General features: G+C 41.6%; 1 protein-coding gene across 1 annotated transcript; it reads left to right on the top strand.

Moving 5' to 3' along the window:
- The first annotated feature begins 870 nt into the window (after positions 1-870).
- On the top strand, positions 871-18487 carry LOC115208108 (probable G-protein coupled receptor). Its single transcript, XM_029775905.1, has 4 exons — positions 871-1290; positions 4021-4399; positions 16076-16236; positions 16505-18487. Exons 2-4 carry the CDS (start codon positions 4158-4160, stop codon positions 17413-17415), a joined length of 1314 nt encoding a protein of 437 aa, XP_029631765.1. The 5' UTR covers positions 871-1290; positions 4021-4157; the 3' UTR covers positions 17416-18487.
- Positions 18488-21137: the final 2650 nt, after the last annotated feature.

Genomic DNA, 21137 nt, shown 5'->3' with positions numbered 1-21137 from the left:
GAGGGTGCAACAGGTCAGCACCTCAGGAGTAAATGTCAGTTGGCTTTTCATAGCCGATCATTCAGAGTATCTCTACCGCTCCTGCTGTCTCTAGAGAGTTGAAAACAGCAGGTCTGGGACAGGTAGCACACCCGGTGAACAGGTCAGGGTTCCATAGCCGCAGGCAAAATAGTTGAAACTGGAGCAGCAGCACGGCCAGGTGGACTGGGGACAGCAAGGAGTCATCAGGCCAGGTAGTCCTGAGGCATGGTCTTAGGAATGATTTAAGAGTACTGTAGATTATATATATTATAGATTTTATTTGTGATATATTCACTCACATAGTAGCCTTAAAAACACATTGTACTATAATGATTGTGCCTGTTAAATAAATGTCTTTCCAATTCCCACTCATCTCATTATATTCAGTCTGGTCTTCACTGATGCTATTAACTGACTGCAGTTTGCAACTGTTTATCCAAATAAAATAAAACATGTTGAACCCCTAACTGTGTGTGTGTGCGTGTGTGTGCGTGTGCGCGTGTGTATGTGTGTGCGTGTGTGTGTGTGTGTGTGTGTGTACTCTTAGGATCCAGGGGAGTCCTGGAGGGACAGGAGGAGGACAGAGAAGTGTGTGTTTAGGCTGATGCATAGCATTCAATGTGTGACAGTCACAGCCATATACTGACTGAGAGATGAGAGAAAGAGAGAGTGAAACAGAGTGTGGGCGGGACTATGAGGGTGGGCGTAGTGTCACAAAAGCATCCTCACCGATGATCCTCTGTTGATGATGTGATTCTAACGTTGACCGATGCCTAGCCCCTCCCCCATCTAGCCAGCCAGCTGTGCTGTTTCTGAGTTCCCTAGTCTGCACATCACCTATCAGTCTATCGCTCCTGTCCTCTGACACCTTCACCAGTCCTACCCAGGAGTCCTTCCCACAGGACATCCGTCCATCAGGGATACTTATCAATCAAGGACCAGGAACAGGGGGAGCAGAAGGAGCAGAGTGCCCAGCTTTAGTGAGCCATCCCTGGTGTCAGAGCTAGAGGTTGATGGGTACTGAAAGAGGTCTGGAGGGTTAGGGAAGGGTACACCTGTTGTCTTAGCATCTGTTGGCACCGACCCAGACTTCAGAGCCTTATGGCAGGCCTGGATACATAAGATACATAACGGAATTCCAGTCCACCTGGGAACAGAAAACCCCCTGGACCATCCACGTAGTTAACACTACATAACTCAAGAGGAGTGGAAGTTGGACGGGAGGATTTTATGTTTTCATGATAAACATCCATTCACAATTCATATCAGGTGAGGTATCATTTAATAAGAAAAACATTGATTTGAATCATTTAAAACAAAAACGTTTCTTTCCTGTGTGTGTAAGCAAGTCCAGGTTAACCAACTAGATTTGGTGCCTGAAATAAATACTATTGTCACTTTATAGTGGTGCCTATGTTGATAACACTTATTGTGTAATTTGATTTTAGATATACACGTTGAAATAAGATAAGATAGCGTACATGTTGAAATAAGCTTGGGTAGCCTATTATTTAGCTGGAGCTCAGTGTGTTGGGTGTGTTAGGTTCTAATTCCCAGAGTAAGAAACTCAACGGACATTATGAAAGCTTAACCAAGTTTAATTCTTCCCAGAGGGTCAATACGGCTGCATTAGACAAAACATGTTTCCATCACCACAAGTATATATTCTCCAATTTAGGCACTCCTCCTTCTCTCCAATCCTTACATATTTTATGGTTCGACAGGAAGACGAAGTAATAGAGTAATAAACCATTGTTTCTCCCTTAAGGGGATCTGACCTGACCTCAGCCCCCTTGATGCCTAATCCAAAGATCTCCACCCGTATCTCCTATAGCAATCCTGTGACTTCCCCCGGTCCACCCAACATATTCCAAGGCCATCTGGCTCCTACAGATAACCATTAACTTCTGATGTAAAAACCAGTCTCTATCACTCCTCATATACTATACTTCTGAGTATAACAATGTTCCAAGAATAACCCAGAATCTAACAGTTGTTAATCGATGCACAACAACCTCTTAAAGGCTGTTGTACGCTGATCATCAAGAGGATGTCTCGCATAAAGAGGTGTGATTTATTTGTCGCAGATGTTTTCATTTCAATGAAATTGTACTAGATCACTCATTCAAGTACATAATACCCTCTTGGTCCCCTGAAACTGACAGTCCTTTTTCAATTGTCCTGGGCTAGCCATTTAAGAAAACCATACATTTTGCCGAACAAAATACTTATAATAGACTTTTATAAAAGTAATCTTCCTGAGATTTGATTTGATTTGGATCTCTTTTTGTCCCCATTTGGACTAATCTTCCAAGAGTCCTTAAATATTAAAATACAATTTATATACGAACACATTTTCACATATAGATAAAGAAAGAAGAAAAAGTGACATTGAAACAAATGCTATTGCATGGCTTAAAATGGCCAGTTCAGAAGCCTAACTTAGCCTTTAAAGGAGATGCCATATGCTGTATGTAGGCTTGATACTAGGACAGGATGAAAACGGGGACATCCTTACATAACGCACACAAGAACGTACATGCACTGACTCGTCCTTTTTGTACTGTGGATAAATCTCATTACTAACATGGCTTGCCAATCCGCTGGACGGCCACCAGAGCCGATTAAAGAGGGAGAGAGCATCAGTAGAGCAGCACTAGTCTACCAGCAAGCGCATGGAAATAGGACACAACAGAACAGCATGCATAGTCATAGGTTCTGGGAAACTGACGATGCTCCTAGCACAGCCGTGATTCAGGTGACAGTGTGTGTGTGTGTGTGTGTGTGTGTGTGTGTGTGTGTGTGTGTGTGTGTGTAGGTGAAACAAACAGGAACAGCAAATACATTAACGGTTGGGGTTTTTGTGGTTGTGTCCCTCTTATCTTCATGGCACACACATGAAGGGGAGCAGAGCATAATATGTGAGCCATGTGTGTGGGGATAAAGTTGCTTTGAAGTCACCCACACACTTGATATCACTGTCCCTCTGACATATGTCACACCTTAAAAAGGTTCAGATGCAGAGCTACAGTACATAAGAAGACACTCAATACGCACATACAGTTCTGATAAACAGGGGCAAGTGAAATGTTAATGTGATGAGGCCTATGTTGTGCATTGTTGTTACCGAAAGCTGAACACAGTGTTAATTGAACTATATTGCATTTGATAGAGATGGAGATCAAGTCTGTTCTGGTAAGAGGTTGTGTGTGTCTTTGATGGCCCTATGCAGGCCCTACGCAGTCAGGGTGACACTGGGCACATACTAATCAACAGTGCCAGTCCCCCGCAGCTGCATGGCTAAAACAAGCAAGCTCATTATCTTCCATTTCAAAAGGTTAGGGAACGATAGAAGGATGGAGGATAAAAGAGAGAGGGAGAGAGTGTCCTCTCCTCCATGAATTATTCCTATTGATCAGGTCCCTATCCTCCTATCCTCTTACAGAGAGAGGGGGGGGGGGTGGAGCGAGAGAGAGCATCCTTTCTTTTATAAATAGTCCCACAATCCAAAGGGAAATGTTACAGATGTCCTTTTCTATAGATGTAGGGTAGATAGTAGTAGACACCTGTGTCAATCAACTGTGTTGAAACTAATGGGCAGTATCTACACAGAGGGGTTAAATCTATGGATATTTGTGAACACAAGGGATAGGCCTACAGTGAAGTGTCAACAAAATGAAAGCAAATTATATTCCTAAACAATAGAAAAATGTCACTTCCGCTGTGGATTTGATGTTAAATAGTTGTTATTATCCCTTGACAGTATTCAGTGGGACATTGCAATAATGAAAACGGAACAGGGCTTAGCATGCAGAGATAATCTCATCATTCTCTTGCAATGGTGAATTATGATGTCAGTGTTTGTGTTGTTTTTGCCAATGTGTATTTCAAGGTGAAATGGCCTACAGAACTTGGCTTATGATGATTTACTGTCAATACAAAAGTATCCCCAAAAACACACCCAGTCCATTGATGACGTCTTCCTTTTTCTTCCAACAGGGAAACGTAGTTTAACCGTTTGACTCTTAACGGTTAAGCAGAAGGAATCCTCTGGCTCACCACACCAGTGAAAGATGGGGGAGTCTAGGCCTAATGGAACGCTCATTATGTCTGTTCTGGAACTCTCATTGTGAACTATGGAACACTCTGGTTCACCTCTGACCCCTGACCTCAATGATACGACAGCCAATGAGAGCCTGTGGTGGGGACTGGGGGCGCCCCTCCCTTCAGCCCCTAGCAGACAGCTGGGCACCTTGCCCAACTCCCAGACACGCTTCAAGGACCTGTCAGGGATATTCTTCATGGTGACCCTGAACGTGGTGGCGCTGCTGGCTAACACAGCCGTGCTGGTGGTGGTGGTCAAAGCCCCGCACCTCAGGTACTTTGGTACTTTTTTTATTTGACCATTTAAAAACATAATTCAACCACAATTGATAATCATCAAGGATAACACACAAGTGAATACAATGCGTAATCAACAAGAATAACACAAAACAGTTTAGCAACTTGTTTCCATTGTGGCCATCTTGTTTTGGCCGGCAGGCTGGTAAAAAATACACCAGATTATAAATACATGAAAACAGATACACTGTACATCATAAAATTAACTTGGGTCCCCTATGACTTTCTAATGCACTGATAATGTATACACAATCTCCTTGTTTCTATTGCATATACTATTAAATCATTGAGTTGTATCTTCTGGAATTTATATCTATATCTATTGTACTTGTTTCACCAGACATCAGTGCTAAAGTTCAATTTGTTCTAATGAACACATACAGAAAAAAATACATTTCAATATATTTAACATCACGTAAAATGTATTTCAAATACATGTACATACATTTGTATCTTTGCTCATATGCATGTAATGCCTGACAATATTCCAGAAATGCATGGCTATGACATCTAGTCTTCAGGGTGGCCAAAGTGGTTCCTAATTCGACTTCTTAAATTACTGTAGATCATTTTTGGGGCCACCAAGCCGAAACATCGGCAGTGATATAATTTAAATTGTGACGGTGAGTAAAAAAACTACTTTTGATTTCACCTCATTTTAACATTCCGTTATAAAAAGCACACGTTTTACCATCTCAAGAGGTACAAAAATATGACTATAGTACAGTAGGTGCATCTCCTCAGCCTAATTAAATAGGCTAAGGGAGAGGTAAAATTGACACAATAGTTACCCTGAGGAAAATGGGAGAGGGTCATGCTTTTTCAATTTCAGTCAGGGGGAGGGTTTAGTATTTTTTTTTATTTAGTCCAAGGGAGGGTCATGTCATTTGTAATAGATGAAATGTCATATTGCTCAGGGTTTGAGAGTTAGTTGCTTATTATTAGTAGTATATTATTTCATTTGTGCCCAATGATCCCCCTCATCCCTGATTCTCTGCCTTACCTATAGCCTATACCAGCCTTTCTCAAACCCCAGCGCAGTTCTGTGGAGGAATGTTTGCAGGTCTGCAGCATATTTGTCTTGAATATTATGTATTTTGTGTTGTTGTGTTCTGCAGCATATTTGACTCAAATAAATACTTGCCGTAGGCCTACTTGCCCAATGCGCTGAACTATGCATGACACAGTAAGCAAATTGTGTTGCCATGACTAAGTATATCTACACCAAAAACACACACACACAAGCTAACCCTGCTGTGCAGCCTGCATGCTCTCTTTCTCTCCGGATTTTTTTCAAATGAGACCTGCCTGCCAAAACCAGTCTGTGTGATATATCAGACTTGCCTCAGTAGCAATGCTATGAAGTTAGCGAAAATCTGCAGACATTTAGAAACAGAGTATCCACATCTCAAGTATAAACCAGATATATATATATTTTTTTTTACAAAAAAGAGTAGTCCAACCAAACAAAAACGCTGCACAATAATTTCACAGACAACGAGAGTTTACTGAAGGCTTCATACTTACTCTCTCATAACATTTTCCAGGCTCCTTTCACTATAATTGAAAAGATGGTCATGCCCTCAGTCGTGGATCCTTGCCAAGAGGTTTTAGACCCAACTGCTGCTACAAAGATCAGTGTAATCCCACTTTCCAATGACACTGTCACACGTAGAATCCAGGATATGGCAGATGATATTGAATCACATGCAGGTTTTAGACAGAGCCCACACTTTGCAATCCAATTAGATGAGATGACTGACATTGTATATATCCGCTACATATATGAATCATTTCATTGTTGCAAAGAGTTGCCTCAAAATACAACTGCAGGTGAAATATTCAATTTTCTGAATGAGTACATAAAGGGACATGGATTACAATGGGACCATTGTATCGGGATCTGTAGGCCTACCGACGAGACAGCTGCTCAACCTATCCATGCAGGAACACGCAAGTGACATTTCCCAAGCAAATAAAAAAATTGCCGATTTCAAGAAAAACTGTGTCTGGAGAGACCGTGTATAGAGGCATTTTTTATATGTTCCCCCTATTCTCAACTCTGGCTAACGTGGATGATGTGGATATGGATCACATGCGTAAATTGATGGGGACACATCGGAACAAAACTCGAGGACTACTTCCACTCACAATCTGATCCACACCCGGGAAAGCAGTGGATGCGTAATCTGTTCACGAGTACTGAAGAGACAAGCTGACCACACCGCCCGTGTTGCATGCGCAAGCATTGCAAAACAAATGTAGACGCTTGACAAGCTGCAAGTCCCACCGTTCCCATCTCATCATTGGTTTTTAGGACCATATACCCACATGGGGGATTGAAAGATGAACTGAGGTCCACACTCCAGTCTAGTTGGAAAGTTGGTTGCCAACCGCCATATAAAGTCCACGGAAGAAGAAGAACAAGAAGAAGGAAAAAGACTGATATCTGTAGATTAATTGGCGGAGTAGAGAACACACGATTTTGGATCTAAATTCTACAAAGATCCAGAAAAAAAGGACCTTGTGCATTTCAGGTAAAATAACAACCCAATGTTTATATGGGGCTCCCAAGTGAACAAGCGCTCTAAGGCACTGAATCTCAGTGCTAGAGGCGTCACTACAGACCCTGGTTCGATTCCAGGCTGTGTCGCAACCGGACGTGATTGGGAGTCCCATAGGGCGGTGCACAATTGGCCCAGCATCAACCGGGTTATGGTTTGGCCAGGGTAGGCCGTCATTGTAAATAAGAATTTGTTCTTAACTGACTTGCCTAGTTAAATAAAATTAAATACATTATATCGCAGGACAAACTAGCTAGCAATATCAAGCTACGACGCACGAGCTTGCCCGGTCTAGTCAGCATGTCACAGCTTATCACCAGTTCTTAATGATAAACTATTGGAGCTGTCCTGTGACCAAGGCCTGCATGCTCCTTTTAATGAGATGTGTCTGTCCACATTCTGGCTGTTCAGCAGCGGGGAATACCAGCAAATCTACAAGATGGCAGTGAAGACATAAATCCCACTTCATTCTACCTACTTATGTGAGACCAGTGTCTCCTCTCTTGCTGCAACAAAATCAAAATATCGCAACAGACTAGCTGTTGAAAACACCTTGACACCTCTATTGTGTCCCTGGCACAAAAAGTTTGAGAAAGGCTAGCCTATAAAATAGGCTTAGGCCAAGGCAATACAAAGAGCATACTTGGAGAAGCACATGGCCAAGTTATATTTTTAAGATTTTGCCCTGCTGGGGTGGTGTATATAAAACTAGACTACAGTATATCACACACTGCAATGGACAGGCATTCCCAATCATGAGCCCCAGCCTGCCCTGCTCTTGCTGATGTAAACCCTTTTGTGCTGCCTAAACAATGACTGCTCTGTACGGTGGCACTTTAGGAGGCAAGTCAATTTGTCCAAAAATGCAATATCTGTGCACACAGACTAGGCCTACTGATATCTTGTTAAGCTGTAAAAATGAGAAGGAGGACCGGAGGTAAGGTTGCTATTGCTATAATTGATTTTAATAAAAACAGTTTCATTGCTCATAATGAAGCAATTTATCAGAGTTATTATTGACCTCACAATAACCCATATTCGAGTAATCTACATACATTACTATGAAGTGGCAGCCGTGGCGATGGACAGTACATGGGTGCTGAAAGTAGGCTAATTTGAGAACACCTAATTAATTATAAATTCAATTATAGTCTAATATCCATAGATTTGGTCAGCCAATTCCTTCAGTCATCATGCACTCCTTAAATATCTCAGTGTCAGTGAAGAGCTTGGTGTGTTAAGTTAAAACCAGGGCTTGAATTGAGGAGGTATTTGAGGGTACTGTGGCTTTTGTTAAAGAAAGATTTTGAAAACAAATTTAATGGACCTGATTGTATAAAGCGATCTATAACAACACTTAAGTCCGCAATGCTTTACGCTAAAAACAAGCTGTAAGATGCAGGGGAAAGTCACAACTCTGATGCATATGGGATATATTTGGTTTGTCTCTATGACATTCAGAGGCTGCGCTACAACCTTCTTTAGCTGAGGACGAGGAGCCAAAAAAATGTACTTTGCTTTGGAAGTAATGAGTCTGTCACTAATTGACGTTTGACATTTAAACAGGCTATTAAAACCCTCTCAAGGATCGGACCATTTTTTCAAATTTTGCCTAAAATGGCATACCCAAATAAATATAACTCCAAGTAGCTCAGGACCTGAAGCAAATCCATGCATATTCTTGATACCATTTGAAAGGAAACACTTTGAAGTTTGTGGAAATGTGAAATTAATGTAGGAGAATATAACACATTAGATCTGGTAAAAGATCTAATCTGCTCATCATCTTTAAAACGCAAGAGAAAGGCTACAATGTATTATTGCAGTTTAGGCGCAATTTAGATTTTGGCCACCAGATGGAACCAGTGTATGTGCAGACCATGTACAGTTCAAAATGTTGTATCACGTCTGCCTAAATGTGCCTAATTGGTTTATTGATACATTTTCAAGTACATAACTGTGCACTCTCCTTATACAATAGCATGGTATTATTTCACTGTAATAGCTACTGTAAATTGGACAGTGCAGTTAGATTAACAAGAATTTAAGCTTTCTGCCCATATCAGATATGTCTATGCCTTAATCACATTAGCGCACGTTAACTCAACCGTTTCGCAAGGGGACAATGATCCTGTAGAGGCTATTAATGTGTTTCAGTTGTGTTGTGAAAAGTTAGGGTTGGTATACAGAATATAGCCCTATTTGGTAAAATACCAAGTCCATATTATGGTAAGAACAGTTCAAATAAGCAAAGAGAAATGACAGTCCATCATTACTTTAAGACTTGAAGGTCAGTCAATGCGTAACATTTCAGGAACTTTGAGTGTCTTTGAGTGAGGTACTAAAAACCATCAAGCGCTATGATGAAACTGACTCTCATGAGGACTGCCACAGGAAAGAAAGACCCAGTGTTACCTCTGCTGAAGAGGATAAATTCATTAGGGTTACCAGCCTCAGAAATTGCAGCCCAAATAAATGCTTCACAGAGTTCAAGTAATAGACACATCTCAACATCAACTGTTCAGAGAAGACTACATGAATCAGGCCTTCATGGTCGAATTGCTGCAAAGAAACCACTACTAAAGGACACCAATAAGAAGAAGAGACTTGGATGGGCGAAGAAACACGAGCAATGGACATTAGACCGGTGGAAATCTGTCCTTTGGTCTTATGAGTCCAAATTTGAGATTTTTGGTTCCAATCGCCGTGTCTTTGTGAGATGCAGAGTAGGTGAACGGATGATCTCTGCATGTGTGGTTCCCACCGTGAAGCATGGAGGAGGAGATGTGATGGTGTGAGGGTGATTTGCTGGTGACACTGTCAGTGATTTATTTAGAATTCAAGGCACACTTAACCAGCATGGCTAACACAGCATTCTGCAGCAAAATGCCAGCCTATCTGTTTTGCGCTTAGTGGGACTATAATTTGTTATTCAACAGGACAATGACCCAACACACCCTCAGGCTGTTTAAGGACTTTTTGACCAAGAAGGAGAGTGATGGAGTGCTGCATCAGATGACCTGGCCAACACAATCCCCCGACCTCAACCAAATTGAGATGATTCGAGAGGAGTTGAACCGCAGAGTGAAGGAAAAGCAGCCGACAAATGCTCTGCATTTGTGGGAAGTCCTTAAAGATTGTTGGAAAAGCATTCCAGGTGAAGCTGGTAGAGAGAATGCTAAGAGTGTGCAAAGCAGTCATCAAGGTAAAGTGTGGCAACTTTGAAGAATCTCAAATATTAAATATATTTCGATTTCTTCACTAGAAAAAAGTAAAAGTAAAAATAAAGAAAAACTCTTCAATGAGTAGGTGTGTCCAAACTTTTGACTGGTACTGTATATATACAGTGGGAATAAAAAGTATGTGAACCCTTTAGCATTACCTGGATTTCTGCATAAATTGGACATAAAATGTTATCTGATCTTCATCTAAATCACAACAATTGACAAACACAGTCTGCTTAAACTAATACCACACAGACAATTGTAATTTTTTATGTCTTTATTGAACACACCAGGAAGACATTCACAGTGCAGGTTGGAACAAGTATGTGAACCCTTGGATTTAATAACAGTTTGACCCTCCTTTGGCAGCAATAACTTCAACCAAACATTTTCTATAGTTGCGGAATAGACCTGCACGAAGGTTAGGAGGAATTTTGGACCATTCCTTTTTACAAAACTGTTTCTGTTCCACAATATTCTTGGGATGTCTGGTGTGAACCGCTCTCTTGAGGTCAGGCCACAGCATCTCAATCGGGTTGAGGTCAGGACTGACTGGGCCACTCCAGAAGGCATATTTTCTTCTGTTGAAGCCATTCTGTTGATTTACTTCTGTTTTTTGGGTTGTTGTCCTATTGCATCACCTAACTTCTGTTGAGCTTCAGTTGACAGACAGATAGCCTTACATTATTCTGCAAAATGTCTTGATAAACTTGGGAATTCATTTTCCCGCCAACGATAGCAAGCTGTCCAGGCCCTGAGGCAGCAAAGCAGCCCCAAACAATGATGCTCCCTCCACCATACTTTACAGTTGGGATGAGGTTTTGATGTTGGTGTGCTGTGCCTTTTTTTCTCCACACATAGTGTTGTGTGTTCCTTTCAAACAACACAACTTTAGTTTCATCTGTCCACAGAATATTTTGCCAGTAGCGCTGTGGAACATCCAGGTGCTCTTTGCGAACTTCAGACGTGCAGCAATGTTTTTTTTGACAGCAATGGCTCATCAACAGAGAAGTTAGCATTTTCCAAAGATTTCTGTAAGTCTTTAGCTGACCCTCTAGGATTCTTCTTAACCTCATTGAGCATTGAGCACACTCCTACGGAGAGTAGCAACAGTGCTGAACTTTTTCCATTTATAGACAATTTGTCTTACATTGCACTGACTTTTAGAGATACTTTTGTAACCCTTTTCAGCTTTATGCAAGGAATCAATTCTTAATCTTAGGTCTTCTGAGATCTCTTTTGTTCAAGGCATTGTTCACATCGGGCAATGCTTCTTGTGAATAGCAAACAAACATTTTGTTAATGTTTTTTATTGGGCAATGCAGCTCTAACCAAAATCTCCAATCTCATCTCATTGATTCAACTCCAGGTTAGTTGACTCCTGACTCCAATTAGCTTTTGGAGAAGTCATTTGCCTAGGGGTTCACATACTTTTTCCAAACTACACTGTGAATGTATAAATTATGTATTTAATATAGACAAGAAAAATACAATAATTTGTGTGTTATTAGTTTAAACACACTGTGTTTGTCTATTGTTGTGACTTAGATGAAGATCAAATCAAATTTTATGTCAAATTTATGCAGAAATATTTCTTGCCACTGTATATAACAAGATACATCAAGAAGTATCTTACATTTGAACATCACGAACATCACAGCCATCATAAACAAGTTTCTAAATCAATCAAAACAGTTGCCCACCTTAGTGAACAATTTTAACATCAGGGTTTTAAAACGCCCTAGTGGCACCAGGGAATCCAAATGTAATGCATTTTGTAAGTGATCCCAAAAAGGTGGGCCATTAAATTAAAAAGGATTTACCTAATTCCGTGGATACCCGAGGAATCTGAAGAGTTAACCAACCCTGTGAATGGGTTTGGTATCTGATTCTTTTATACGTTAGCAATGAAGTTAGGTAAGTTGGAAGCTTGTGTAGAAGGGCTTTGTAAACAAAAAGGGAGTAATGAATTGATCTACAGGACTTTAATGAGGACCAGCCAACCTTTTGATGCAGGATACAGTGGTGAGTATTAAAACTGTCACGAGTTATAAAACAAATGGCAGCTCTAAAATAGCCTGTTCGACAGTTGGGGCAATGGCATACATAACCGTGTCATCTGCATGCAGATGAATATGACACGTTTTAACAGATAGACCAACATTATTTACAGTTGAAGTTGGAAGTTTACGTACACCTTAGCCAAATACATTTAAACTCAGTTTTTCACAATTCCTGACATTTAATCCTAGTAAAACTTCCCTGTCTTAGGTCAGTTAGGATCACCACTTTATTTTAAGAATGTGAAATGTCAGAATAGATAGCCTTCCACAAGCTTCCCACAATAAGTTGGGTTAATTTTGGCCCATTTCTCCTGTCAGAGCTGGTGTAACTCAGTCAGGTTTGTCGGCCTCCTTGCTCACACACGCTTTTTCAGTTCTGCCCACAAATTGTCTATGTAATTGAGGTCAGGGCTTTGGGATGGCCACTCTAATACCTTGACTTTTGTTGTACTTAAGCCATTTTGCCACAACTTTGGAAGTATGCTTGGGGTCATTGTCCATTTGGAAGATCCATTTGCGACCAAGCTTTAACTTCCTGACTGATGTCTTGAGATGTTGCTTCAATATATCCACATCATTTTCCTGCCTCATGATGCCATCTATTTTGTGAAGTGCACCAGTCCCTCCTGCATCAAAGCACCCCCACAACATGATGCTGCCACCCCTGTGCTTCACGGTTGGGATGGTGTTCTTCGGCTTGCAAGCGTCCCCCTTTTTCCTCCAAACATAACAATGGTCATTATGGCTAAACAGTTCTATTTTTGTTTCATCAGATCAGAGGACATTTCTCCAAAAAGTACGATCTTTGTCCCCATGTGCAGTTGCAAGCCGTAGTCTGGCTTTTTTATGATGGTTTTGGAGCAGTGGCTTCTTCCTTGCTGAGTGGCCTTTCAGGTTATGGCGATATAGGACTCATTTTACTGTGGATATAGATACTTTTGTACCTGTTTCCTCCAGCATCTTCACAAGGTCCTTTGCTGTTGTTCTGGGATTGATTTGCACTTTTCGCACCAAAGTATGTTCCTCTCTAGGAGACAGAACACGTCTCCTTCCTGAGTGGTGCGATGGCTGCATGGTCCCATGGTGTTTATACTTGTGTACTATTGTTTGTACAGATGAATGTGGTACCTCAGGCATTTGGAAATTGCTCCCAAGGATGAACCAGACTTGTGGAGGTCTACAATTTTTTTTCTGAGGTCTTGGCAGATTTCTTTTGGGTTTCCCATGATGTCAAGCAAAGAGGCACTGAGTTTGAAGGTAGGCCTTGAAATACATCCACAGGTACACCTCCAAATGGACTCAAATTATGTCAATTAGCCTATCAGAAGATTCTAAAGCCATGACATAATTTCCTGGAATTTTCCAAAATTACTTGTGTCATGCACAAAGTAGATGTCCTAACCGACTTGCCAAAACTATAGTTTGTTAACAAGACATTTGTGGATTGGTTGAAAAACGAGTTTTAATTACAACCTAAGTGTACGTAAACTTCCGACTTCAAATGTAACTAGTAAAGAGAACCGATCCTAGTACCGAACCCTGCAGTACACCTTTTGTAATATCCAGAAAACTAGACTTAACACCACCAGAGGTCACACTTTGAGTCCTGTCTGTCAGATTGTTTCCAAACTACTTGCAAGAAGCCTGATTCAGGCCTATTTCAGTCAAACTTTGAATAAGAATGTGATGGTCAGTGGTATCAAAGGCCTGGGAAAGGTCTATAAATAAGACAGCACAATAAATGTTTTGATCCAAGCAATTTACCACATCATCTAAAACAAGTGTAGCAGCTGTAACTGTGCTATGTCCAGGTCTTAAACCATATTGGTGCACGTTAAGAATAGAGTGAGAAGTTAAAAAAGTTATTAGCTAAAAGTTATTCAGGGATTCTAAAACTTTGGAAAGGCAAGATATTTTGGAAATTGGACAGTAGTTAGAAGGTTTTCCTCCTTTATGTAGGGCGAGGATGTGCTGCTTTCCAGATCTTAGGGATAACACTAAAATCAATTGTCAAGTAAAAAAATATAGGTCAGTGGTTCTGCAATATGTGGGGCAGAAGAACTGCAGTAACAAGGGATTAAGTGAATCAGACCCAATGTTTTTTTTAAAACATCAATCTTCAGCAAAGCACTTAGTACATCATAGACGTCAAAGGGTTGAAATGAAAATAAAGTATGTGAGTCTGAGGTGACTAAAAGACTCCCGCTATGGGATGAGATTATCCTTTCAAACGCGTGGCCAGCTGAAGCACAATGGTTATTATTAAAAGCATCACAAATTGTACTTTTGTTTAGAATGGGACCAGAGGCATTTCAAAACCTGCTAGGGCAACGAGGAGGTGGTGTTTTGTTTCAAAGATTTGACCACTTTTCAGAAATTGCCTGGATTACCACCACTCTGTGATACACAATTCAAGAAATTTGTTGATTTAGCTTATTTTTTTTACCAGGGATAGACACTTATTTCTGAAATGTCTGCAGGACTGCCAATCAGATGTAGAATCAGTCCGTCTAGTCTTAGCTCAAGCTAAAAAAAAATCCTGTAATTCCTCAGACTATTCATGAGTAAACCAAAGATTACATCGGTCTTTTACCCTTAGTTTTATGTACGGCACACATTTATCTGCAACATTGTTAAACAGGGTAATACAAAAATGAAGGGCCTGATCCAAGTCAGTGATAGTTGACACAACCCCCCAATCACTCAACCCCAGCTCAGACAACGAAAAATGTAGCTCATTAAAATTCCTAAAATGTAACTTTGTAATAATGCGTGAGGTTTAAATTGTTTACTCATTGGCAAGTATCCCATTGGCTGTAAATTAATGAGGGGCATTTGTTAGAATAATATCTAATTGAGTCAATTTTTCTTGGTATTTAAGACGGTGCGAGTTGGTTTAGTTATCAGCTCCATTAGATTTAGCTCAATACAAATATATTTCAGCCCATCACATACTGGCATCAACCAATCTAGATTAAGATCAATCACTATCAGTAATTCAGATTGAACAGTTGGACCGCTAGACAGCAGGTCAGACAATTTGCTAAGAGCACATATGGAGGCCGAGGAAGAGCAATAAATTCCCACTAATGTCAGAGTTGCACATTTAGGACTAGACATTCAAATTGCTTAGGGACAGAGGTGGTGATGGATACAGACACATTTTAATTGCTCTTTATGTATATGGCGACACCCCCTCCTCCGCCAACTCTATCAGATCTAAAAATGTTATAACCTGTCAGATACACATCAGAGTCCGGCATGGACTTCTTTAGCCAAGATTCAGTTATAACCAGAATGTTTGAGAAGCCCAGATTCAGTTATAACCAGAATGTTTGAGAAGCCAGAGTTACAACCAAATACATTTTAGAAATCAAACTTCTGGCATTTACATGAATCAGTCCAGTGGATAGGGTGCTAAGGGATTTCTATTACAAACATGCCATGTTCAACAGGTAACCCCCTTACCAGAAAATACCATGGGGTTGGCTTGAATTGTAACAGATACAAGATTGCCTGGAACGGAACCATTAGGCCTATGCCTCGAACTATGCTTAGTTGGTAACCCCTGATTTGAAAATACCATAGGGCTAACTTGAATTGGCATAGATACAAGATTGTCTAGAACTGTACCATGGGGCCGATGCTTTGACTGAGTGCATGGGTTAAAACAAGAATCAATGATGGTTACTTGTTACGGGCCTGCAGTATGATGATAATGCTGATAATTTACCTGAGCGGGACTTGGGGTGTATATTGTTTCTTCTCTGGGGATTAATAAAGTTAAAATCATTCAATTCAGGAAGTTTGCCTTTGTGTGCCACCTGTGTGCGGTGGACCTGCTGTGTGCCGTGCTGCTCATGCCCTTGGGAATTGTGTCCAGCTCGCCGTACTTCGCCAGCGTGGTGTTCACAGTGCTGGAGTGCCAGGTGTACGTCTTCCTCAACGTGTTCCTCATCTCAGGTAAAGTACAAGGGGCTGCATCCTAAATGGCACATTATTCTGTATATAGTGCACTACTACTCACCAGGACTTTGGTCAAATGTAGTGCACTATACAGTGGATGCCATTTCTGATGACTTTAAGCAATCAATTGTTTGATTTAGATTTGTGTTTTTTATGTTCAAATATTAATCTCTCATTTTTTTTCTTCTGTTTCTTTTTATCACTTTCATTTGATTGTTGTACTGTGTGTAGCGATTTGTAACATTTGATTTGATATGAATTACAGCCTCCATCTTCACCATCACGGCCATCAGCGTGGAGCGTTACTACTACATTGTCCACCCCATGCGCTACGAGGTAAAGATGACCCTGAAGCTGGCCACAGCCGTCATGGTCCTGGTCTGGGTAGCCTCAGCCCTCCTGGGGCTGGCCACTGTGTTCGGCTGGCCCAGCTACGGCAGCCTGAGCTCCATCAGCGCCGCCCACTGCTCTCTCCACTGGAGCCACAGCGGCCACCGCCGGTCCTTCTCTTTCCTCTTCACAGTGGCCTGTTTCTGTCTGCCCGCTGCAGTCATCTTTGCTGTGTACTGTAACGTCTATAAAGTGGCCCGCGTGGCGGCTAGGCAGCATGGACCGTTACCGTCCTGGACGGCCAGCCATCTTAAACACCGCTCAGATTCCATCAGCAGTCAGACCACTATCATCACCACCCGCAACGCCCCCAGGAGGCTCCACCAAAAAAGGCCCTTTGGTGGGGGCAAGGCCGCCTTCACCCTGGTGGTCATTGTGGGCCAGTTCCTGCTCTGCTGGTTGCCTTACTTCGCTTTCCACCTGCACCTGACTATCAACAACCCACCCAAGGTCCCACCTGACCTAGAGGAGGCCGTCACCTGGCTAGCGTACTCCTCCTTTACCGTCAACCCATTCTTTTATGGGCTGCTGAACCGCCAGATCAGGGAGGAGCTGTGTAAGCTGCGGCGCTGCTACTCCACCCGACCCGTCGAGCTGGCCCTGTCCAGCGGCCACGAGGGCTCGGCCCACGAGAACTTCCTGCAGTTCCTCCAGAGAACCAGCTGTACGGTGGAGACCAGAGCCAGCTTCGCCTGCACATCCAGCCCCAGGAACACCCTGGACCAGACAGCGCAGCAGACAGCTGACTTCAGGATACCTGGACAGATACCGGAGGAGTTCAATTAAAACGCCCCTGATATACTGATCTGGACCCCAGTGATATACTGTTACTGTATGGACACAAGCACCTGACTGCTGAGTTAAAACAGTTAAAACACCTTTATATCTGGCCACTGGAACCTTATTGACTTCTTTAATGGCTGTACCACAGGAATACTAGAAGCAGGAACAGCCTGGACAAGACTGGGCAGACAGCGGATTTCAGGATACCAGGGCAGATACCTGAGGAGTTCAGTTAATCAACAGTATTCTTAGATACGTATGCCACTGGTACCTACTGTAGTTGACTGCTGTAATGGCAGTGCAAACTTCCCCAGGACTACTGACCTAGAGCAGCAAAATTAGCCTGGGCATAATTTCCCAGAGCCTTCGTAGCGTTAAGATCACCATTAGAACCTTCTTGCGATGTATCATTAGTAGCGAAGGTTTTTCCCAGAGCCTTCATTAGTAAAACTTTGCACATCTACGAGGGATCCAGACCCCTTGTAGAGCAGCCAAAGTGCATCGTTAGATGCTTTTTTGCCTTTCCACGTCACTTTAAGATGTTTAGGTTATCTGTCTGACTGTGACTGACAATAACTTCAGAACGAAGTTGACTACAGATACAAAGTTACCAAAGTATTAGCACATTTTACAAACAAGTGAAGGATAAAATGGTGCTTCAATTGAAAACCGAGATGACTGCATTAAAAGATACATAGCCTATATCGGTCAATATAGCCTATTTCAATCATATTGAAGTAATTTCATGTTCAATCCCACTGGGCACAGATGGTTCAACATAATTTAATTGAAATTCCTTGGAAACAACATTGATTCAATCAGTGTGTGCCCAGTGGGATCAATTTAGTTATATTTTGCCTCAATGTGTTTCATAGTGTGTGACAACATTTGTACAATGATGTGTCCAATCTGTGATTCAGTGTATTATTATTGGGTAAGCATAATAAGCCGCATCAATAGCATATTTGCAGCCATGGGTGGTAATATCTCTCTAGTAGCTGATCTGTTGTCAGTATTGTGGAATAATTCTAATGTTAAGATATGATTTAAATGGAGAAAGCTGATTTCGAGAGCACTAGCGGTTCTGGGGGGGGGGGGGGGGTGTTGGGGGGCAGGGGGCAGGGGGGGCCAGTGCCCCTGTGACAACAATTTTGGACCCCCTTGTGGCCCCCTATATAATTTTTACATAACAAATTTTTGCTATCGTTCTTTTTTTTACATTCGTTATTAGACAGTGGCAACGCGGAACATGGTCTTTTGCCTGCTAATACCTGCAATGCAGTGAAGAAAAGGATATGACAACAATAACGTCTAATGTAACTGGCCCCTCTAACAGTACAACTGGCCCCAGCTTGGCCCCCCCACTTGAAATGGTCTAGAACAGCCACTGTCCGAGAGCAGCGCTGCTTTTCTTTGGATCCTATCACTATCGACACGTGGTCTAACGACGCACTTAGCGAACGTTCTCTTTACGTGATTGTTTAGGAAACGCAATTAAAATGTTGGTTTGTAAATAACAATACGTCTGATACGATCATCATAATGCTTAAGTTACAGTAGATCGCAACTGGGAAACGAGGCCCCGGACCCAGATCTGTTTGTGCTGTCTTGACACTCCTATTGTTATGCCTGACAATGACCATAGGAGAAAACACTAACAGATTTTATTAGCCCACTGGGCAAAATATGGCTGAAACAACAATGTTTCCACGTCATTTCAACCAAAATATTAAATGTGATGACGTTGAATAGACATGGAAAACTGATTGGTCCACTGAATGACAGGGTGGCATTTTTGGTTCATTTCACGTTGAATTCACATTAGTTGACAACTTAACTAAATGTAAGTCAAAACTAGATGTTGTACTGACATCTGTGCCCTGCGGGAGACCACATCAACGTCAGTCCAGTGGGGCAACCGTACTGCCCCCTACACACTGCCCTTAAAACACACAGAGACAGGCATCCTGAGTGGCGCAGTGGTCTAAGGCACTGCATTGCAGTGCTAGCTGTGCCACTAGAAAACCTGGTTCAAGTCTAGGCTCTGTTGCAGCTGGCCGTGACCAGAAGACGCATGGAGTGATGCAATGCACGCTGACACGGTTGCCAGGTGTACGTTGTTTCCTCAGACACATTGGTGTGGCTGGCTTCCGTGTTAAGCAGGCGTTCTGTCAAGAAGCAGTGTAGCTTGGCTGGGTTGTGTTTTGGAGGACGCTCTCGACCTTCCGTACGGGAGTTGCAGCGACTGGACTGTAACTACCAATTGGGGAGAAAAATGGGTAAAAGAAACACGCAGAGACAGCACTTGAAGGGACTACAAGTAGAGTGTGTTTCTTTTGATGTTTCCATTTTATTAATTTGATTAAGTTTATTGTGTTGTTGCATTCTGAGATTAGTCCAGCATATACCTTAAGTGCATTATGTCCTGAAAAATACAGTTGTCTCAATTATTATTTGTTCTTTCTTGCTACAACTACCACAAAAAGTGGGACTAATTCTACTACCAATCATTCCAATCACCTATATTACTACTAGTATATTCTACTACCACTACTACTACAAGTACAATGTTTGAGTTGAGAGACAATACAAATGAATACTTGAATAATGTTATTTACACTGTATTATACATCCACTGTCTGAACAACTTTGATTATTTATTATTTATTCCATGTTCAATACGGTGAACATTGAACACTCTCTAAGTGTAATAGTTCAGTTATTTCTATTACACAATATCAAATGTGCTAAATTATCTATTTGGTTCTCAGTTGAGGTTTAATTGCAATATTCTTAACTATGTACAGTTTGTTTCTTACAAAACAATGTGTTATTATACACTAAGTGTACAAAACATTATAAACACCTTCCAAATATTGAGTTGCACCCATTTTTGCCCTCTGAACAGCCTCAATTCGTCGAGGCACGGACTCAACAAGGTGTCAAAGACTCCAATGCATCCCACAGTTGGGTCAAGTTGGCTGGATGTCCTTTGGGTGGTGGACCATAGTTGATACACACAGGAAACTGTTGAGTATGAAAAACCCAGAAGCGTTGCAGTTCTTGACACACTCAAACCGGTGCACCTGGCACCTACTACAATACCTCATTCAAAGGCATTTCAATTTTTTGTCTTACCTATTCACCCTCGGAGTGGCACACATACACACTCCAAGACCCAATTGTCTCAAGGCTTAAAAATACTTCTTTAACCTGTCTCATCCCATTTATCTATACTGACTGAAGTGGATTGAATAAGTGACATCAATAAGGTATCTTAGCTTTCACCTGGATTCACCTGGTCAATCTATGTCATGGAAAGTGTTCCTAATGTTTTGTACACTCAGTGCATGTTATCATAAGTTGCGTTGCATTCAATAGACTAACTTTTACATGTGATAGCAGAGACTGCCCTATAAAAGGGGATTTCTTTCTATATGGACTAGTTGTTTTTGCTTTAACTCTGCAAATAAACTTCTGAAGGAGCTGTTTGCAAGAAATGATGATTATGTTGTTCTGAAAAGCAAGTGCTTTACTTCATATATAAGGAATCTCTAATACCTGTTCCACATGTGTAGAGCTCGCCAGCTGAGTTAGCCATGGCTCGTTGGTCAAAGCCTATGGGGAAATGAATGAGGTTTAACAAAGGCTTAGGACATCTTATACGTTTTGTTCTATGAGATAATATCAGCCAGTTATATGACTTTTATGAATTATGAAGCATG

This window comes from Salmo trutta, chromosome 14 (assembly GCF_901001165.1).
Source record: "Salmo trutta chromosome 14, fSalTru1.1, whole genome shotgun sequence".
In the NCBI taxonomy this organism is placed as follows: Eukaryota; Metazoa; Chordata; class Actinopteri; order Salmoniformes; family Salmonidae; genus Salmo; species Salmo trutta.
The sequence above is the reverse complement of the archived record's forward strand: the minus strand, read 5'-3'. Positions and strand labels throughout refer to the sequence as shown.